Source organism: Rhinolophus sinicus, chromosome 2, assembly GCF_057876585.1.
Source record: "Rhinolophus sinicus isolate RSI-liver-muscle chromosome 2, RSI-T2T, whole genome shotgun sequence".
In the NCBI taxonomy this organism is placed as follows: domain Eukaryota; kingdom Metazoa; phylum Chordata; class Mammalia; order Chiroptera; family Rhinolophidae; genus Rhinolophus; species Rhinolophus sinicus.
The window spans coordinates 141,707,158-141,724,561 of record NC_142502.1 but is presented as its reverse complement, the minus strand read 5'-3'; the positions used below and the strand labels follow the sequence as shown (position 1 = coordinate 141,724,561).

At 34.0% G+C, this 17,404-nt stretch overlaps 1 protein-coding gene across 2 annotated transcripts in view; it reads left to right on the top strand.

Moving 5' to 3' along the window:
- Window positions 1–17,404, top strand: part of APLF (aprataxin and PNKP like factor) — an 82,354-nt gene that overhangs the window by 6,008 nt on the left and 58,942 nt on the right. For both annotated transcript variants that reach the window (XM_019718313.3, XM_074332091.2), the window contains exons 2-3: window positions 6,614–6,685; window positions 16,177–16,349. In XM_019718313.3, the coding sequence (XP_019573872.3) occupies window positions 6,614–6,685; window positions 16,177–16,349 (245 nt within the window). The remainder of the gene's footprint in view (window positions 1–6,613; window positions 6,686–16,176; window positions 16,350–17,404) is intronic.

Below are 17,404 nucleotides of genomic sequence, written 5' to 3'. Positions count from 1 at the left end.
ATTCCTCACAGTTCCCAAGAGAGAGAAGGACATATCATTCAGGGTCACACCAGAGAACCCTGAGGTGGGAGAAGGCAGAAGGAAGAGAGGGCTAGAGGAACTGGTGGGAAAGCCTTTACTGTGGTTTTCTCAGGAATGCATGGGCAAGGCAAGGTGAGCAGGTTTAGGATGGTCTAGTTTGAATAATTTTGTTGTACTCTGATCTGTGGGGTCTTCCCCTGGTTGTCTGATGCCTAGCTCTTGGGTGATTAGGGCAATATAAGAGCCAGGTAAAGCCATGGGATTGAGGGTACGGTTTGGGATTGGTTAGTTTACACATGAAGGGTGTACTTGCAGGTGAGTCAGTTACTATCTCTGAGAATGGGGCAGAAGATACAGAAACTAGATTAATATATAGTCTCTCTTACATCCTTTGCTAGAACTGTGTTACCTGGCCATCCATAGCTACAAAGAATTCTTGGTAGTTGTATATTTTTTAACTGGGCACATTGTTACTCTAACAAACTGGAGTACTATCAGCAATGAAGAAGAAATGAATTAAGCAACTAGTAGCATTTGGCCCACAGTGGCACATGTGAAGATTTAGCATCTAAAAAGTATAGGTGTAGTTTAATGATGAGTTACAAATTCAAATACCTGCAGAGGCCAGGTGTGCAATAAAGGGTGAAGTGGTTTCAGAGGAAGATTATGGGGAGTGTTGGGGATTCTGGTGAGAGGGAGGGCACGTATATTCTTTAAAGTAAAAATGAAAAACAAAAACCAAAACACTGAATGATCAGTTTGTGGTGCCTAGTCTAAATCAAGGAAATTAAAAAAAAAATTATAACTAAATAGAGGCTCATTAATTTTACTGAAGAGACTATAAATAGAATTCTACTTCATTTTTGTTATTGAGCAGTCAGGTATACTACTTTTTCTAGATAAGTTGATAACTCTTTTAAGTACCAACACTTTTGAAATTTTAACATTTTTTCCTGAACTTTTCATTTTGAAAGATTTCAGACCTGCAGAAAAATTGAAAGAATAGTACAATGAACACATATGTATCCTTCACTTAGGATAACTAATGGTTAACATTTTGTTATATTTACTTTCTCTCTCTCTCTCTTTCTCTCTCTCTCTCTCTTTCTTTTCTCTTGAACCCATTTGAAAGTATACTGCATGCATTATGGCGCTTTATCCCTAAATATGTCAACACATATCACCTAAGAGCAAGGACATTTCTATAAATAGTAAATAAACAAGTACGTCTCCCCCCCACACACACACTCATTTATCACACTCAAGAAATTTGTAACTGCAATAAATTTTAATATTCCATATTCAGGTTTACCCAACATTTCCAATAATGTCCCTTTTAGCATTAAAAATATTTAGGATCCAATCAAATATGTCTTCTCTAGTCTAGACCTGTTTTGTCTTTCACGGCAGTGATGCTTTTAGAAGTCCAGGCCAGTTGTTTCATAGAATGCCCACAAGTTTGATTTGTCTGATTATTTCTGCCTAATTAGATCAAGTGAAACATTTTGGACGAGAGTATTCCATAGGTGACGTGAACTCAGAGCAGCTTTTCAGGAGACCTAGCTATCAGTTTGTCCTGTTGCTGGTGATGGCGTTAGTGCAATTACTTGGGGAAGGTGGTGTCTGCCAAGCTTCCCCCACTGAACACGTCATTCCCTTTGTGAGTAATCTGCAGCGTGATGCTTTGAGACTTCATGAATCTTGTTTTGCATCAATCTTTCACCTGGATATTGATACCCACTGAGCCATTACTGAATCCACTATTATTTTGGTACTTACAAAATAGTAATTTTCTGGTTTCATCATTTCTTCTACATTAGCAGGCACTGTTTTATAAAGAAAGTCTTTTCCTCCTAGCCCTGGCCTCAGCCCCTTTCTTGAAATGAGTATGAACTCATGGATTATTTTTGTATTCAATGTGTTATATTCCATTATCATTATTCATGTTGATGCCCAACTTGTTCCCAATTTAGCTGGACCTCTGAACTACTGGATGTGAGATGTGGTTTCAGCATTTCCCATTAAGGTACGATTTCTTTTCTGCGAGAGATCGAGTCTGTGTCCCACCGCCCCCAGGTTCTCACTCCCTCTATTCTCTTTTCCTCCTAGTTGCCCTCTGACTTTCTTTTCCAGCATAGGTCCTGAAGCTTGATCTCTCTGCATTTCGTGTTTCTTTCCCCTCTTACATGTAAATTAAAGTTTGTGGTAATCTGTTTCCTAGTGCTTTAGCTCAAGCTGGGATTAGATGGTTTCATTTGTTTGATTTATTGATCTCTGATTTTTTTGGAGGATGTGTGGTATGATTAGAATTTAGGCGGCTACAGTTATTCTGTATGAAACTGGAATTCCTAGATTTTAACTATTTTTATGGCTAAGATGCAAAATGTCTGACTTTCGAATGAAGTTTTCATTTAAACCTGGTGACGCACGGTAACCGATAAGCAAACTTGGGTAAGCCATTAATTAGTACCTTTTGAAGGATGTTATGTCAGTTGTCCCTCCCTACTCTCAGTAGTCCCTAGCTGACATAGTCTTTTTGAATCCTTGGGTTTCTTTGCTTTTCTATAGCCTTTCTCTTTCCATTTGTAGACCAACATCAGTCATTCCCCTCCTCACCCATTGTTAATGCATTGCTTACTAAACCCTATCCACTTTATTCTCTACTGTGAATAGAGAATTAGAAATTTAGATAACACATCTTGTTATATGTGGATATGACATTAGGATAAACAGGACCAAATGAAAGCCTGCAGGCCTCTTGGAGCTTTATTTAGAGTTTGAATTTTCTCAGAATGTCTACTTGCTTATTAAATAGCCATTCTGTTTTATTTCCAGTTCTTCAGTATGTTCTAGTTCGGACAGTTAAGCTGCTGGTAGATAATCTAAAAAATGATGTTTTATGTAATGATAATGAGGGACACAGTGCAGGGCTTAGAGTAAAGGTGTCTCTAGAATCAGATTCTGTGGATTCAAATCTGGTTCCGCTGCTTATGGGTTACGTAATTTAAGGAGTTGCTTAACGTCTCTGCTCATTTAAGTAGTTGCTTAACATCACTGCACTGTCATTTCTCACCTATAAAAATGAAAAATGTCTTCACTGTTTTAATGAAATTTAAAAAAGGGAATTCATGATGAGTATAGAACAGTGGCTTGGTCTTGATAAGTAATTGCTGTTCCAGTTAATATATTAATAAGAATGTGTCGATACTTACTGTGCACAAGGAGCAGTGATCAGCTGTTAAATAAAGCAGGTCCTGAGACCTGTAGGATCACCTATTGTGACCCGCCCTCCACCTACCACCCGCCATTCTCACCCCATCCTGGAATTAAAATAAGCTTTAATGATAATCTTAAACGTTTAAGCTTTCCATCGAAAGCATAAATCATTTTTTAGCTTACTTATTATTTAGAGGTATGGTTTAAAAGGGACAATTATAGCTAAATGGCTGAGTGATGTTAATTTCAAAGACTTTAAAAACAATTATTTATTTTTGTTTTCAGTTACAGTTGACATTCAATATTATTTTGTATTAGTTTCAGGTGTCCAACATAGTGGTTAACATTTATATAATTTACGCAGTGATCCCCCAACTGGTCTAGTGACCACCTGGCACTATACATAGCTGTTGCAACATTATTGACTATATTGTCTATGCTGTACTTTACATCCCGTGACATCATACATACTTAATGGTTAGAAACTTGAAGCTTTCCTGCTAAGATCAAGAGCAAGGTAAGGCTGATCCCCACTCTCACCGCTCCTGTTCAGCATCATACTGGATGTCCGAGCTAAGACAAAAAAGGGAATAAAAGGTATGCAGACTGGGGAGGAAGAAATAAAACAGATGACTCTTAAAAACACTTTTTTGGTATTCTATATAGAGATGCACAGCTTGCAATGGAATTACACTGTTGTGGAATCATGTGACCACTAGAGGTCACATTATACTTTTATATTATTTAAAAAATTTTTTTTGCTAGTGTCACTGAAGTCTACTTCAAAGAAAGGCTAAGATAGGAAAAGTCCATTATTGCTTCCTGCAAAATGTATAGTTTGGAAGAAAAGAAAAAAGAAACCCACACCAGACTATCACAGGAACCATCATTATATGTCATGGTATTATATTTGACAGTCGATTACACCATTGGTTAGCAAATTGATTTGTGTTATTGAAGTTAACAATGAGATCTTAGTACCCAAGTTAGAAATAGAAACTTCTTACTCCAAGCCACAGAATAATTTGCATTGCTTGAAACTATGTCTGAATGATTGCATGTAGGTGTAGGGGCATATGAATATTTTTCTCACATTTTTTAAAAAAGTTAATAAGAATATAGGTTTGGAGTGCAACCTACTCAAACAGTAATCTACACAACTTACTTAAATCCTCTGGACTTTCCATTTCCAAATATGTAAAATGTGAATAGCTATAACAGTATTATGGTGAATCTCAACATTTTAAGTGAAAGTTCTATGCAAATAATTAAATCTATGCAAATGGTAAAGTGGGTTATCAGATACCTGCTGTTGTTTTTCATCCACTAAGGCACATTATGGGAAAGATTATAGGAACCTCTAAATTTCTATCCTTTTCTGATAGAATAGATTATTAGTTTATATTTACTTTTCTGAAATAGCTATTGTAGCTAATAGTAGATATATTTTAAATGGACTACATTTAAGCTACTTTGTTTTACAAAATGTCCTAAATAGTAATTTGTAACTGTGGAAAATTCATGTATGTGAAATTCATTCCACTGTGATGCTTAATGTTACTATTTTTATTTAGTCACAGCTTTAAGTGTGGAACTGCTCTCTGATTAAATAACATGAGTACTGATTCTTGGCAGTTTCACATTTTTGCAAGGTTTTACAGAACTAATGGGTGTAATTGAATTTAGGCATTGCTGTAGTCTGCTTTCACTTATTATTTTGGTCATGATATGGATAATATTAGAGTTGAAGTGATAGATGTTAAGGTAACCATGAGATGGATCAAATAATTATGGTGTTAAGTTGACGCTTAAAATGTTTTCATTATGTGTCAGCCACAAATTACAAAGCTAATCTTTTTTTTTTACTAGTTTCAGGTGCACAAAACAATGTAATAGTTAGACATTTACACCCCTCGCGAAGTGATAATCCACCCAACCAACTACCTGTCTGACATCGTATATAGCTGTTACAATTCCATTGACTATATTCCCTATGCTGTACTCCTCATCCCGTGAGTCTCTATATACATATTTAATTATAGTTGACATTCAGTATTATTCATCTTTAGCTTCAGGTGTATAGCGCAGTGGTCAGGCATCTACACAGTCTATGAAGTGATCCCCCTAATAAGTCCAGTGCCCATCTGGCACCCTACATAATCTTTACACATTATTGATTATATTGCTCAAACTGTATTTCATATCTCTGTGGCTGTATTGTGGCTACTAATTTGTGCTTTCTAATCCCTTTACCTTCTCCCCCATCGTCCCCTCTCATCTAGCAACCATCAGGTTTTTCCCCCTATGTCTCTGAGTCTTCTATTTCTGTTTTGTTTGTTCGTTTATTCTGTTCTTTAGGTTCCACATATAATTGAGCTCATATGGTATTTGTCTTTATTCATTTGACTTATTTCACTTAGCGTAATATGCTCTAGTTCCATCCATGTCATTGCAAATGGTAAGATGTCATTCTTCTTTATGGCCGAGTAATACTCCATTGTATAAATGTACCACAGTTTCTTTATCCAGTCGTCTATTGATCAGCATTTCGGTTGTTTCCACGTCTCGGCTGTTGTGAACAGCACTGCAATGAACATAGGTAATCTTAACCATTATGTTTATAGCCATGCAGCGAGGGCTTGATTGGCAATTTTAGCATTTAAAATGTAAACAGTTTTTTAACTTTTGTATTTTAACATTTTAAAACTTTTTTTGTATGCAGAAATGATTATGAGCATAAGTAGAACACTGTGGGCTCAAACACAGGCAGCAAATATATATAAAGTAGATGATAATCTCCTCTTCACTGTAAATATTTGATTTTCACTACTCCTCCCACCTTCTTGTGTTAAGTAGGTGCTGACGGCTCAGCTGGCTCCGGAGCTCAGCTGAGGTCTGTCTGACTGGGGTCTGCCTGACCCTGAAACTTGTAGTCCTGCCTGTTACATTTACCAGACTGCTGCTTTTTAAAGCCTTTTTGTCATTATAACCTACATTATATTTCCGGCATTTGAAATGTTTTCTAATAAGTACATATTATATAGAATTTTTTTCTCATTTTATGAATTTTATGGCTAAGAATCCCCACTATATGTCTGTCTTGAAACCATCATGTAAAGTTTTGGGATCTCTTAGATTCCAAGCTTGAGTCTCTGCTCTGACATTTATTTTTCTACAACTTTGGGCAGGTCCCTTAATCTCTGAGTTGTTTTGTTTTTTGTTCAGTGAGGACCGTCATTTTAATATATAGTTGGTGAATGAATAATTTATTTCATAACTAGCCTACTAATTTCAGAAACATTGTTATGGTTTTGTTGTTGTTATTGTTTTTCAGGGAGGTGGCTGTGTTTGAAATTCTTGTTTTTTTCTACTATAGATAACAGACAAGAGAGTGTCCAGAAGACATGCCATTCTTGAGGTGGTGGGTGGTCAGCTTCGAATCAAACCGGTAAATATGTTATTAATGATTTTTAAAAACTTTTTGTCTCTCACCTTTTCAGCTCCTGATTAGAGGGGCTTATTTTCTAAGTTTATGAAAATGGGGAATTAATTCAAAATATATCTTTCTTATTGCCAGGAGATAATTGCGATATAAAAATCAAACTATTTAAACTACCTATTTTCTCACAGGGCAGTGTTATGTTTACATAGTTAGAATTTTCATGAATGATGACTACCAGTTCATGCACACATTATGATTTTGTTCATGACTGGATATTACAAATAAGATCATATAAAAAGCCCATAACTTTGTATTGGTTGGTTTTTTGGGGTCGTGACTAAAGTGACTTAAGTGCTATAGAGTTGTATTTTTTTTAAAGTTTATTGGGATGACAATGGTTAGTAAAGTTACATAGGTTTCAGGTGTACAACTCTGTAACACATCATCTATATATTACATTGTGTGTTCACCACCCAGAGTCAGTTCTGTTTCCATTACCATTTTTAACAAATTACTAATTTGTGTAGAGTTGAATATTTCTAAAATTTAGACCTTGTTCTAGGATTTAAAAATTTTTAATTTGAAAGTTCTTGTCAAGGGCTAGAATTTTAACTGCTTGCGTCGTAGTATAAATGCTGCTGTAGGGACAGCAGTTTCTGAGAACATGCTATGTGATTATGTCTGTTCATTTGCAGAATCTGTTGTGTAGGAGAATAAAATATGTGTATGAGAATTTTGTGTAGGAGAATATTGTGTAGGAGAATGAAATATGTCCATTCATTTTGGACTAGATGTTGTGGTACAATTATTATGGAATGAAATCCATTAATCTATAACATTTAAAAACCTATATGTATTTTCATCTTACGTGTACAACTGCCTGTTGTATTAGTTCTTTCTTTTCTATAGAGAGTCCTTGTATTATCCTATGTTGAACAGCTCCCAAATTTGAGAAATATCCTTTAATTCTAGTATTGGGAAAATTTTTGAATAAAGCTGAATTCACACCATCTCAACCTTGAAAAAATACTTCCAAAAAGGTTTGTATCTCATTCTGCATTGTCTTAGTGTCTTGAAAAGTGCTAATATCTGAGTAAGCACTCCTGTGGGACCCCCTTTATTCACCATCAGTTATTCATCTCTATTCATCCAACTATCATATTCTTCATAGTGAGACTTACTAGACTATAAGCTCCTTGAGTATAAGAACCCTGACTAATCTTCATATCTCTAGTATCTAGCATAATGCCTGTCACATAGTAGGTAGGTACTTAATGTTTGTTGAATTCATGAGTAAATGCTGCAGGGAGAACTATATGTGGCATTTCTAGGAGTGGGGATATCATAGATTTTTATAAAATTATGTTATTTTCCAGTACTTAAATATCTAACACCATTTCAATGAACAGTTATGGCCTAAAATAAAGAAGTTTGATTTTGTTGTTAGTGAAGCATGTTAAGGTAAAGAATATAGGGATCCTAAATTCCTATCCTGCTTTTTCTGATTGAGCATCATTAATCATTAGTTTATATTTACTTTTTTTTCAAAATAGCAGTTATGGCCAGTAATACACCTGGCTCCCCAAGTGGAAGACCCATTGACTTAATACTTAACTCTCTACATTATTTAGATTTACAGCTCTATAATTCATATTAATGAAATGAGGAACTCACAGCGAGTGCTTAATTTTTCGACAAGTATAACATTTAAATAGTCCTTGATGATTGGATTTCTAGTCATTTTTGATACCAAAGCTGAGAAACCTCCTGCAGTAAGTTTATAGACCTTTCTAGATTTGTATTGTTAGTATTCAAATCCCACTGTGTTTGTAGATATCACAGAAAATAGTTATAAACTTTGGGTGGAAACTTAAATGATATAGCCACTTTGGAAAAGAGCTTGGCATTATTTCCTAAAGATGAAGGCATGCATTCCCTACAAGACAGACCCGCCCCCCCGCTCCCCCCTCCACACACCAAGAGATATGTACAAGAACACGAATAGCAAAATTGTTTATATAATAGCAAAAAACTAGAAGCAACATAAATTTCCATCAATGGTGGAATTTATAAATATATTGTGATATATTCATTTAATGAAATATACTATAACAGTGAAGATAAATTACAGTGAAAACATGAAAAAACATGGGTTAAAATTAGGAACATAATACTGAATGATGAAAGCAAGCGTTGGAAGAATATATACAATATGGCTCCACTTATATAAAATTTAAAGTCCTACAAAAAGTAATATATTCAGGATCATAAACATAGGTGGTAAAACCATAAAGAAAATCAAGGAAGCGATAAACATAGCAGTCAGGATAATAATTACCTCTGAGGAAACTGAGAAGAAAATGGGATAGAGAAAGGCTCACAGGGGACATCAAAGGTAACACTTTTTCTCTTAAACTGGGTGGTGGGTTCTTATATAATATCTTACATGTATTATGTCTTTAAAAATTATTATAGGACATTTATGACATGAAAAATGTGCAAAGAATAGCACAATGTACAACAGTTACTTCTGTAATGCCAAATTACCAGACATTGGAAGACATGGAAAAGCATATTTACTTTTAAGGAAATGTACAACCCTAGTACAAGAATTTGACTACTATTTTAGAAAAATATCTAATTTGGTGTTGAATTTTATTTCAGTAATTATATTCACATTATATTAGTGGAAATAAAGCTGCTTCTTGGAGTTGGTGATATATGTACAGGTCTTTTGCTCTATGCAATGCTTGACTTCTTGTTTATATTAATATCATTTTAATAAAGTGCGTATTCCCTTGAAATAGATTTATTTATTTATTCATCTACTTAATGTAGCTGCACCCACAAGGTACATTTTAGATAAATTTTAAAACTGACTTTAATTTTCACTAGAAGTTTTAAGGTCTTGAAAATAATGAGAATGAGATGAACATTTATTTGATGTGCGAAAGCAAGTTATATATACAATTATAATAAATTGTTGAGAGAAATTTTAGCTTAAAAACATTGTAAAATTATATAAGTGAATATAGCAAATATTTTGTTATGATCACTTCTGTATGCTGTATACTCCACTCCCCTGTTTTCCTTCAGTGTAGGAAGCTAATCAAATAAAAAAGTAGCTTTGACTATAATGGATGAATGCGATTAGGACAAATACTGATTAGTACTTTTAAAATGGATGAATTTGTCTTTTCCCCCTCTAATTTCCCTTCAAAAAAAGTCTCTAGCTCAGTAGTTCTTGGAAATAGTGCATGAAGAGAAAATGTTAGCTTTTTGTGTGTCATTTAAATTTAATCTGCAGTCATAACAGCAGGGAGAAAATTCATTGTGAAGGCAAAATGATAATATTTTCTGTAAATGACTGTATCGCCAGTGGTTAGTTATGTCCTCAGGCTGAATTCATAGCTGTAATGCTTTTATTTTATTTTAATAAAAACTTACTCTTTTTGGTTCTTGGTGATTGAGGGAGTTCTTATATAGCTACATATAAATTGTAAAAGATATATTTTTTTGTTCATTTGGTATTGATCCTCAAAATATATGTTTGGGTGACTGTGTTTTTTCTATTGCACAATAAAATTCCTGAATTGTGATTATTTTTATTCCCATGAAATTATGACTTTACTTATAAAATAGCTATAAAATACTGCACTAGCTTTCCTACAACTTTTGTTAGAAAAAGGACAGAGAGAATGCTTTCTGAATTAGAAAGAAAAAACACCGAAAATAAGAGGAACTTCATTTTTGGGTACACATCAATCTTTTTAAAATATTTAATAACTCCAAGAGAAAGCTATAGAAAATTGATTTTTATTTTAATTCCACTTCTTCATAGATAATGCATCCTTTATACCACTTCTTATTATAAATTATAACATAATTTATTTAGATTCACATCTGTAATCCCATGTATATGTTAAAAGGCTCACATCAACGATATGCCTCTCTTATAGACAGCTCATATTTTTTATTCACTGTGGGTTTGGGTTTGCTAGTATTTTGCCTGCCCTTGTCTGCTTTTAAAATCAAAATTAAACTAGCCTTATTAAAGGAATTTGAGAGCCTTCCATCTTTTTTGTCTTGAAAGAGTTTGAATATTCAAAAAAATCTTTAAATCTATTTAGGTCTGGTTTTGTGTGAGATTAGAAAGATTTTTAACTATTGATTCTATTCTGAAAATACAGGTCAAATTCAATCTGCTTTTCTTTTTATAATCAAATACATTTTAAACAAGCCACACACACGTAGGCATATCTGGTGGTTTTTGTTTTGTTTTGTTTTGTTTTTTTAAGTCTGGTGTGTAGTCTTTAAGATAATTGTCAATTTTGGCCATATTTTCAAATCTATTTGCATGAAGTATCTATAGTATTATTTTTCAAAAGTTTTGTTTTAGATGTAATGCTTTCATTGTTTCTATTCCAATTTTTTGTGTGTGTATGTCTTCTCCCTTTTTGTTTATTAATATTGCTAGATTTTTGTCTACTTTATAATTCTTTTTAAAAACTATCTTTTGGATTTCATGTGTGTATGGCTTTTTAGTTTAATGTATATAGTTTGACATAGATTTTTAAAAACTTATTTAATAAGTAATATTTAGCTCTAAGTTGTAGGATCAAACATTATATTTCTTGGAATGTCATTTTTGCACTTAGTTCTGAGATCCCCTGTGTGAATCATTTTAGGACAAGAAAAAGATGATCATGGACCACACATACTGTGGCTGGATTTGCTGAATGCTTGATATTTAACCACCTAAAATCTAAATGTCAGGTGCTTTCACCTGAGGAATAAATGCTCAGACGGAACATTTCTTTCACATTGTGTTAGTGATACCTCTTTAAAGAAATGTAGTTAGTTTCCTTTTTAAAGGAAACTGTTCTACTCTTAGAATTTTTGCCTTGCGTTTAACAACTTAGTCTTTGTAAATTTAGTACTATGCCATTATTTAATGTTGTTTATACAGTCATCAGAGTTTCTCAAATATTCATGAATAAGAACATGGTCTTAGCCTATAAGAGGCAAACCTCATTTAAAGAACATTTAGGGTTCTGGCAGAAGCTAATGTACATTCTTGTTTTGACTCTTGTCCCTCCCATTACCCAACATTCCTGACTCTGGGGACTGGAATACTCAAGGAAGGGGAGGCTTCGCTTAAAAGGCTGAGGAGTATTTCCTGCCACTCCCTTCTTGCCAGCATAGTTTCTGATGAGAAATCAGCTGACAGTCTTATGGGGGCTCCCTTGTAGGTAACTAACTGCTTTTCTCTTGCTGCTTTTAAGATTCTCTTTTTGTATTTAACCTTTGGCATTTTAATTATGATGTGTCTTGGTGTGGGCCTCTTTGGGTTCATCTTGTTTGGGACTCTGAACTTCCTGGGCTTGTATGTCTGTGTCCTTCACCACAAGTGATGAAAAGCAGCAACATACAACCAAGATTGCTCTACCCAGACCCAGCAAGGCTTTTATTCATAATTGAAGGACAGATAAGGAGTTTCCCAGACAAGAAAAAGCTGAATGAGTTCATCACCACCAAACCAGTATTACAAAGAATCTTAGAGGGACTTCTTTAAGATGGGAGGGGGGTAAAGGATGGGTGAAAGGGGAAGGGATTAAGAAGTACTGATTGGTTGTTACACAGTAGCCATGGGGATGTAGGGTATAGCATAAGGAATATAGTCAATAATATTGTAATAACTAGGTATGGTGCTGGATAGGTACTAGATTTATCAGGGTGATAGATGGGAATGGGGTTGGGGCAGGGTGAAAAAGGTGAAGGCATTAAGAAATACAAATTGGTAGTTAATACAGTATGGGGAATATAATCAACAATGGTGTAAAGATCATGTAAGGTGCCAGGTGGGCACTGGATTTATCAGGGGGATCATGTCATAGACTGTGTAGATGCCTGACCAGTGGGCTATACACCTGAAGAGCTGAAGTAGAGTAATATTGAATGTCAATTATAACTAAATATATAGGTATATATAGTCACGGGATGTGGAGTACAACAGAGGGAAGATAGTCAATGCTACTGTAACAGCTATATAAGATGTCAGAAGGGTAGTAGCTTGGGGGGTGGGTTATCACTTTATGAGGGGTTTACGTTGTGTTATACACCTGAAACTAATCAAAAATAAATTAAAAAAAGAATTATTTGATACATTGAAAAAAAAAAAAAAGGCTGAGGAGTTAACAGATACCTATTTCCTAGCCCAGCAGTGTGCACAAGCTGGGAAAGTGGTGGTGCTTTGTCATGCCTTCTTGTGCTCTAAGGTGCTTTGTCATGCTTTCTTGTGCTCTAAGGTGCTTTGTCATGCCTTCTTGTGCTCTAAACCTCTAGCCATGAGCCAGGGAGCCACTTTGGAAGGTAAACTAGGGGGAACTGATAGCATAATGAAAGGGTTTTAAACATTACGTTTAAATTATAACTTGAATGAAAGAAACAAACATTCACAACTCTGTTTGAGGAATATGGTGTGGCACTGCATCTCCATTTTTACAGTCTTGTATATATAGTTTGTAAAATGACTCTGACCGGTAAAATAATTGCCTACCAAATTTGTATAGCTGCTGTTTTTAATTCTTACTTCTACCTTTATCTCTCAGTTTTATTGTACCGCTTTCTCTTAACACTGATGGAAAGGAAATAGAAATGTTTTCAATTGCAGATATACCTTATGGCCAGATCCTCGTGAAATGAAATTGCCAGGACTAGGTAGATTATATTTATTCTAGCTTTTGAATTTGTCTTTAAAAAAAAATGGGCATGTAGGTAACAACTCTTACTTTTCTGGCAGCTTTTGTTTTAATGCCCCCTGTTCTATATTAGTAGCCCCCTCTCCAATTTGGTTAAACATACTGTTTGGACAGTTCAGCTTCCAAAATGTAGTTACTTTCTTTACAAATTGAGCTAAATAGTTTCTAGGTTCCTTTCCCCAAATTCCAGTTTTGTAATTAGTTTAAAAGTATAGTGTTATGATTTGATGAAATGAAGTCAGGTGAAGTGACAGAGTTATTTGTGTGATGTTTTTTGGGGGGATTTTGGAAGCCAGTAAGCTTATATGCCCAGATGCTTACCGGAGATTTTTAGAAGATGAAAATGGTTGTTGTTTAAAAATTTAGTTTACCTAATTGTATAGATCATATACATAACTTTTTTAAAAATCACGCAACCCAGTATCTTATAGAGAATGGAATTAAAATGATTTTCGGGGTGAACCTATTTAAGTGACTCAACAGGCAGTGTTTTTAGTAAATACATTACATTTTAAGCCTCACTTCTTATAGTAAACTCTTTGGAACCATTCCTGAGATAATTTACTGATCTCTGACAGCTGAAATATTATTGATTCTTTCTGCTAATAGAGACTTCTCTGTTAGGTACAGGGACCCGTACCCATGGGCCTGACGGTCTAGTGGTGATTTATCAGATGATTATAGGTAATGTTTGAACTGATAGGGACTGGTTCAAAATGTTCAGACAGAGGTATGGTGGGATAAGACTTCTCAGGCTGCAGTAAATCAAAGACCGTTTTGAGACCTCCTTGATTGGGCCAAAGATAGTGTGTGAAGATTTGGGGATATGAAGGTGGGAGATAAGGTTGGAAACCACTGTTAAATTTATGAAGAACCTTCACTGCTGTGTTTTGCTTATATTGCGGCATTATCAGAGGCTTTACACAGATAAATGTGAATGAATAACTTGGAAAGCAGTGAGGTGAATGAAGACAGGGTGCCTTGATGTGATATTAGCCTAAACAAGTAATGCAAGCAGTGGGTATGAGCTTGAACTAGGGAGTGACTGTGCAAATGGTAAAGAGAAATGGGTTCAAGGGATACTTCAGAAGTAAATGATCTGGGACTTGACGTTTGGATGGAATGGGAGAACATTGTAGATGTTCAGTAAGTGTTTGTAGATATTTTGGTGAGTTTTAATATTGAATACAAATTAAATCAGAATATACTACATTTACCCCTGAAAACCCTATTCATTTTCTGTAGAAATAGACTTTTTAAAAATATACAAACAATTGGAAAATAAATTGTAATGCAAAGTAACCTTCCTGTAATGCGAAGTTAGTAATATTGTTTGCTTCATGTTTTATAACAGTATTCTAGACTTGTTTATTTATTACTTAGTTTATATTCTATAAAGGCTTTAGATTTTTAAAAAGTGAAAGTGAGTATATTTAGTAAAAATTTTAACCAAATTTCCTAATGAAGAGAAATTTGTTGAGGGTGAATAAAGAAAAGTGCTGTTACATTTCTAGAATTTCAAAATACATTAAAAATAGGCTTATATAAACGTCCTTAATTTATCTATAGTAAATATTTTTTACAGTAAGAACAGAAGTTTTTACCTACTGCATTTATACTGAATTCTAGTCTTTTCAAACTCAGGGTAAATAAAATATACTTTAATACCTACAGGTATTTTCAAAGGTTAGGATGAGAAAAGGTTTTAATGTATGAAAATATGTTGTATCTCAAGATAGTTTAATGAAGTATAAATAGAAAAACTGGAAGTGTTCAGCATATGTCCAATCCCAGGGTTGTAATTATCTTGCTATACTGGAGAGGTTGCTGAGGTCTCTAGAAAGTCTCATTTAAACTGATGAAGTGGATGGATGGATGGTAGGGGGAGTTGCTCTATGTAAGATTCTATTAAAAAAAAACAAAGATCCGCATTAATGTAGATTGCTTTCGTATACACTAAAGCATATTTATTTTAAACATTTAATCATATTGATAACAAAAAGTCTATTTGACCTTGGGAAATGGCCACTTTCAGCTTTATTCTAGATAGAATTTTGAAGGTGTCTTTCAGTAGGTCTTAGTTTTGGAGGCAACTTCATTATCTTTAACACAGAAGCAATCAGTGGCAAACATAGTTCAAAATAGTAGATACTGTAATAGCTTTGACATTAAGATATATTTACTACTTGCAATTTGAATATGGATGATGATCTTCATAGTGAGAATTTCATTCAAAGTAAGATTCCTCTGTGAGGAGCTGAAAAAAGCTATGTTGTTTGCTTGAGAAATTTGACCAAAATCCCCCTTCTCATAGTTTCTCAGTTTTTAATCATAGTAAGAAATTATTAGGGGAAAATAAGTAGAAAAGAAGGTAACCATTTCCAGGGGATTAAGGAATTTTGGATATCAAAGTTGGGAGACTCAGTTTCCGTCCTGAGAATTATTTTTCATGTTTACCTTTTCAGTTATCTCAAGCAAAACAGAAGTATCTTTTACCAGTTAATTGATAACTTGGCTTTTTGATTCCTAGAGAAATGGGTGGTATATTACAGTTTTTGTCCCCTTTTATATATATAGATAATAATTACGGTATTTGTAAGTACCAGATTTATTAGACTTTTAAGTCTCATTTATACCTAAATTGTTGTTATATTAAAATTTTGTATCAGCTCATATTTAGTTGTATTTTTGTCATAATTTTGAGTTACAACATCGCTGTATTTCTATATTTGTTAGATACACACAAATCCATGTTTTTATCAGTCACCTGAGAAGAGCCAGCTCTTACCATTGAAGACAAATCTATGGCACTGGTTGAATCCTGGAGATAGTTTTTCTCTGTTAATTGACAAATACATTTTCCGTGTTTTCTCTACATATTCTGAAATGGAATCGGGATGTACTTTAAGGTAAGAGTGCCTGATGAAATGAGATTAAATAATGGTATTTGTAACCTAACACCTCAGCCATCCACAAACGGTTCAGTAGAAACCATTATAGTATTAAACTGTATTGGCGATATAGGAGTTACATAGTGTGTGTGTGTGTGTGTGTGTGTGTGTGTGTGTGTGTGTGTGTGTTTCTAGAAAACATTTGACTTTGGAAACTTATGCCTCAATAGTGATTGTCCTCATATGTGGTGCCTTTTACCATTGTGTTCAGAATGTATTTTCCATCTAACAGTAACCAGGATAGTCAACTTGAAACTGGATACATTTTCTTAATTTTTTTTTTAACTTTAAAAATTTTATTAAGGTATTAACCTCTGGGTTAGACTACATTTGTATAACTTCTCTTTCTTATGAAAAATAACAGAAATGATGGAGTAGTTAAAGTGAAGAAATGAGGTATTACAATAAACATCTGGTGTAAAGTTAAAATGAATATTCTGTTGAGGCAGTCATTAGCAGATGATTTGCTTTTGTTTCAACTTTTAAAATATGGAACACATATGTGTAAACTGGACCTATAAAAGTAGATGGACAAAATTATACAGAGTATGCTCACTAATTGCACTGACATTAAATTGAAATATCGAGAAAAATATCCCAATATTTTGAAATTGAAAACACATTCCTAAATAACTCATTGGTCCAAGGGAAATGATAAGAACAATTAGAAAACATTTTGAACAGAATAATACTGAAAACATAACATAAAAATTTGTGAGATGCAACTAAAGTCGTCCTTAGAGGAAAATTCATAATAAATGACTATATTAGAAGATAAAGCTATAAAACCAATGATCTATGTTTCTGCATTAAAAAGATAGACAGGAACAAATTAACCCCAAAGTAGCTAGAAAAAAGGAAATAATAAGAATTGAGACTAGAAATCAATTAAACAGGTAAATAAAATTAACAAAACCAAAAGTTGTTTCTTTGAAAAGATTAATAAAATTGGGAAAACCTTACCAAGGCTTGCCAAGAAAAGAAAAAAAGCTAGAAAACACAAATTATTATCA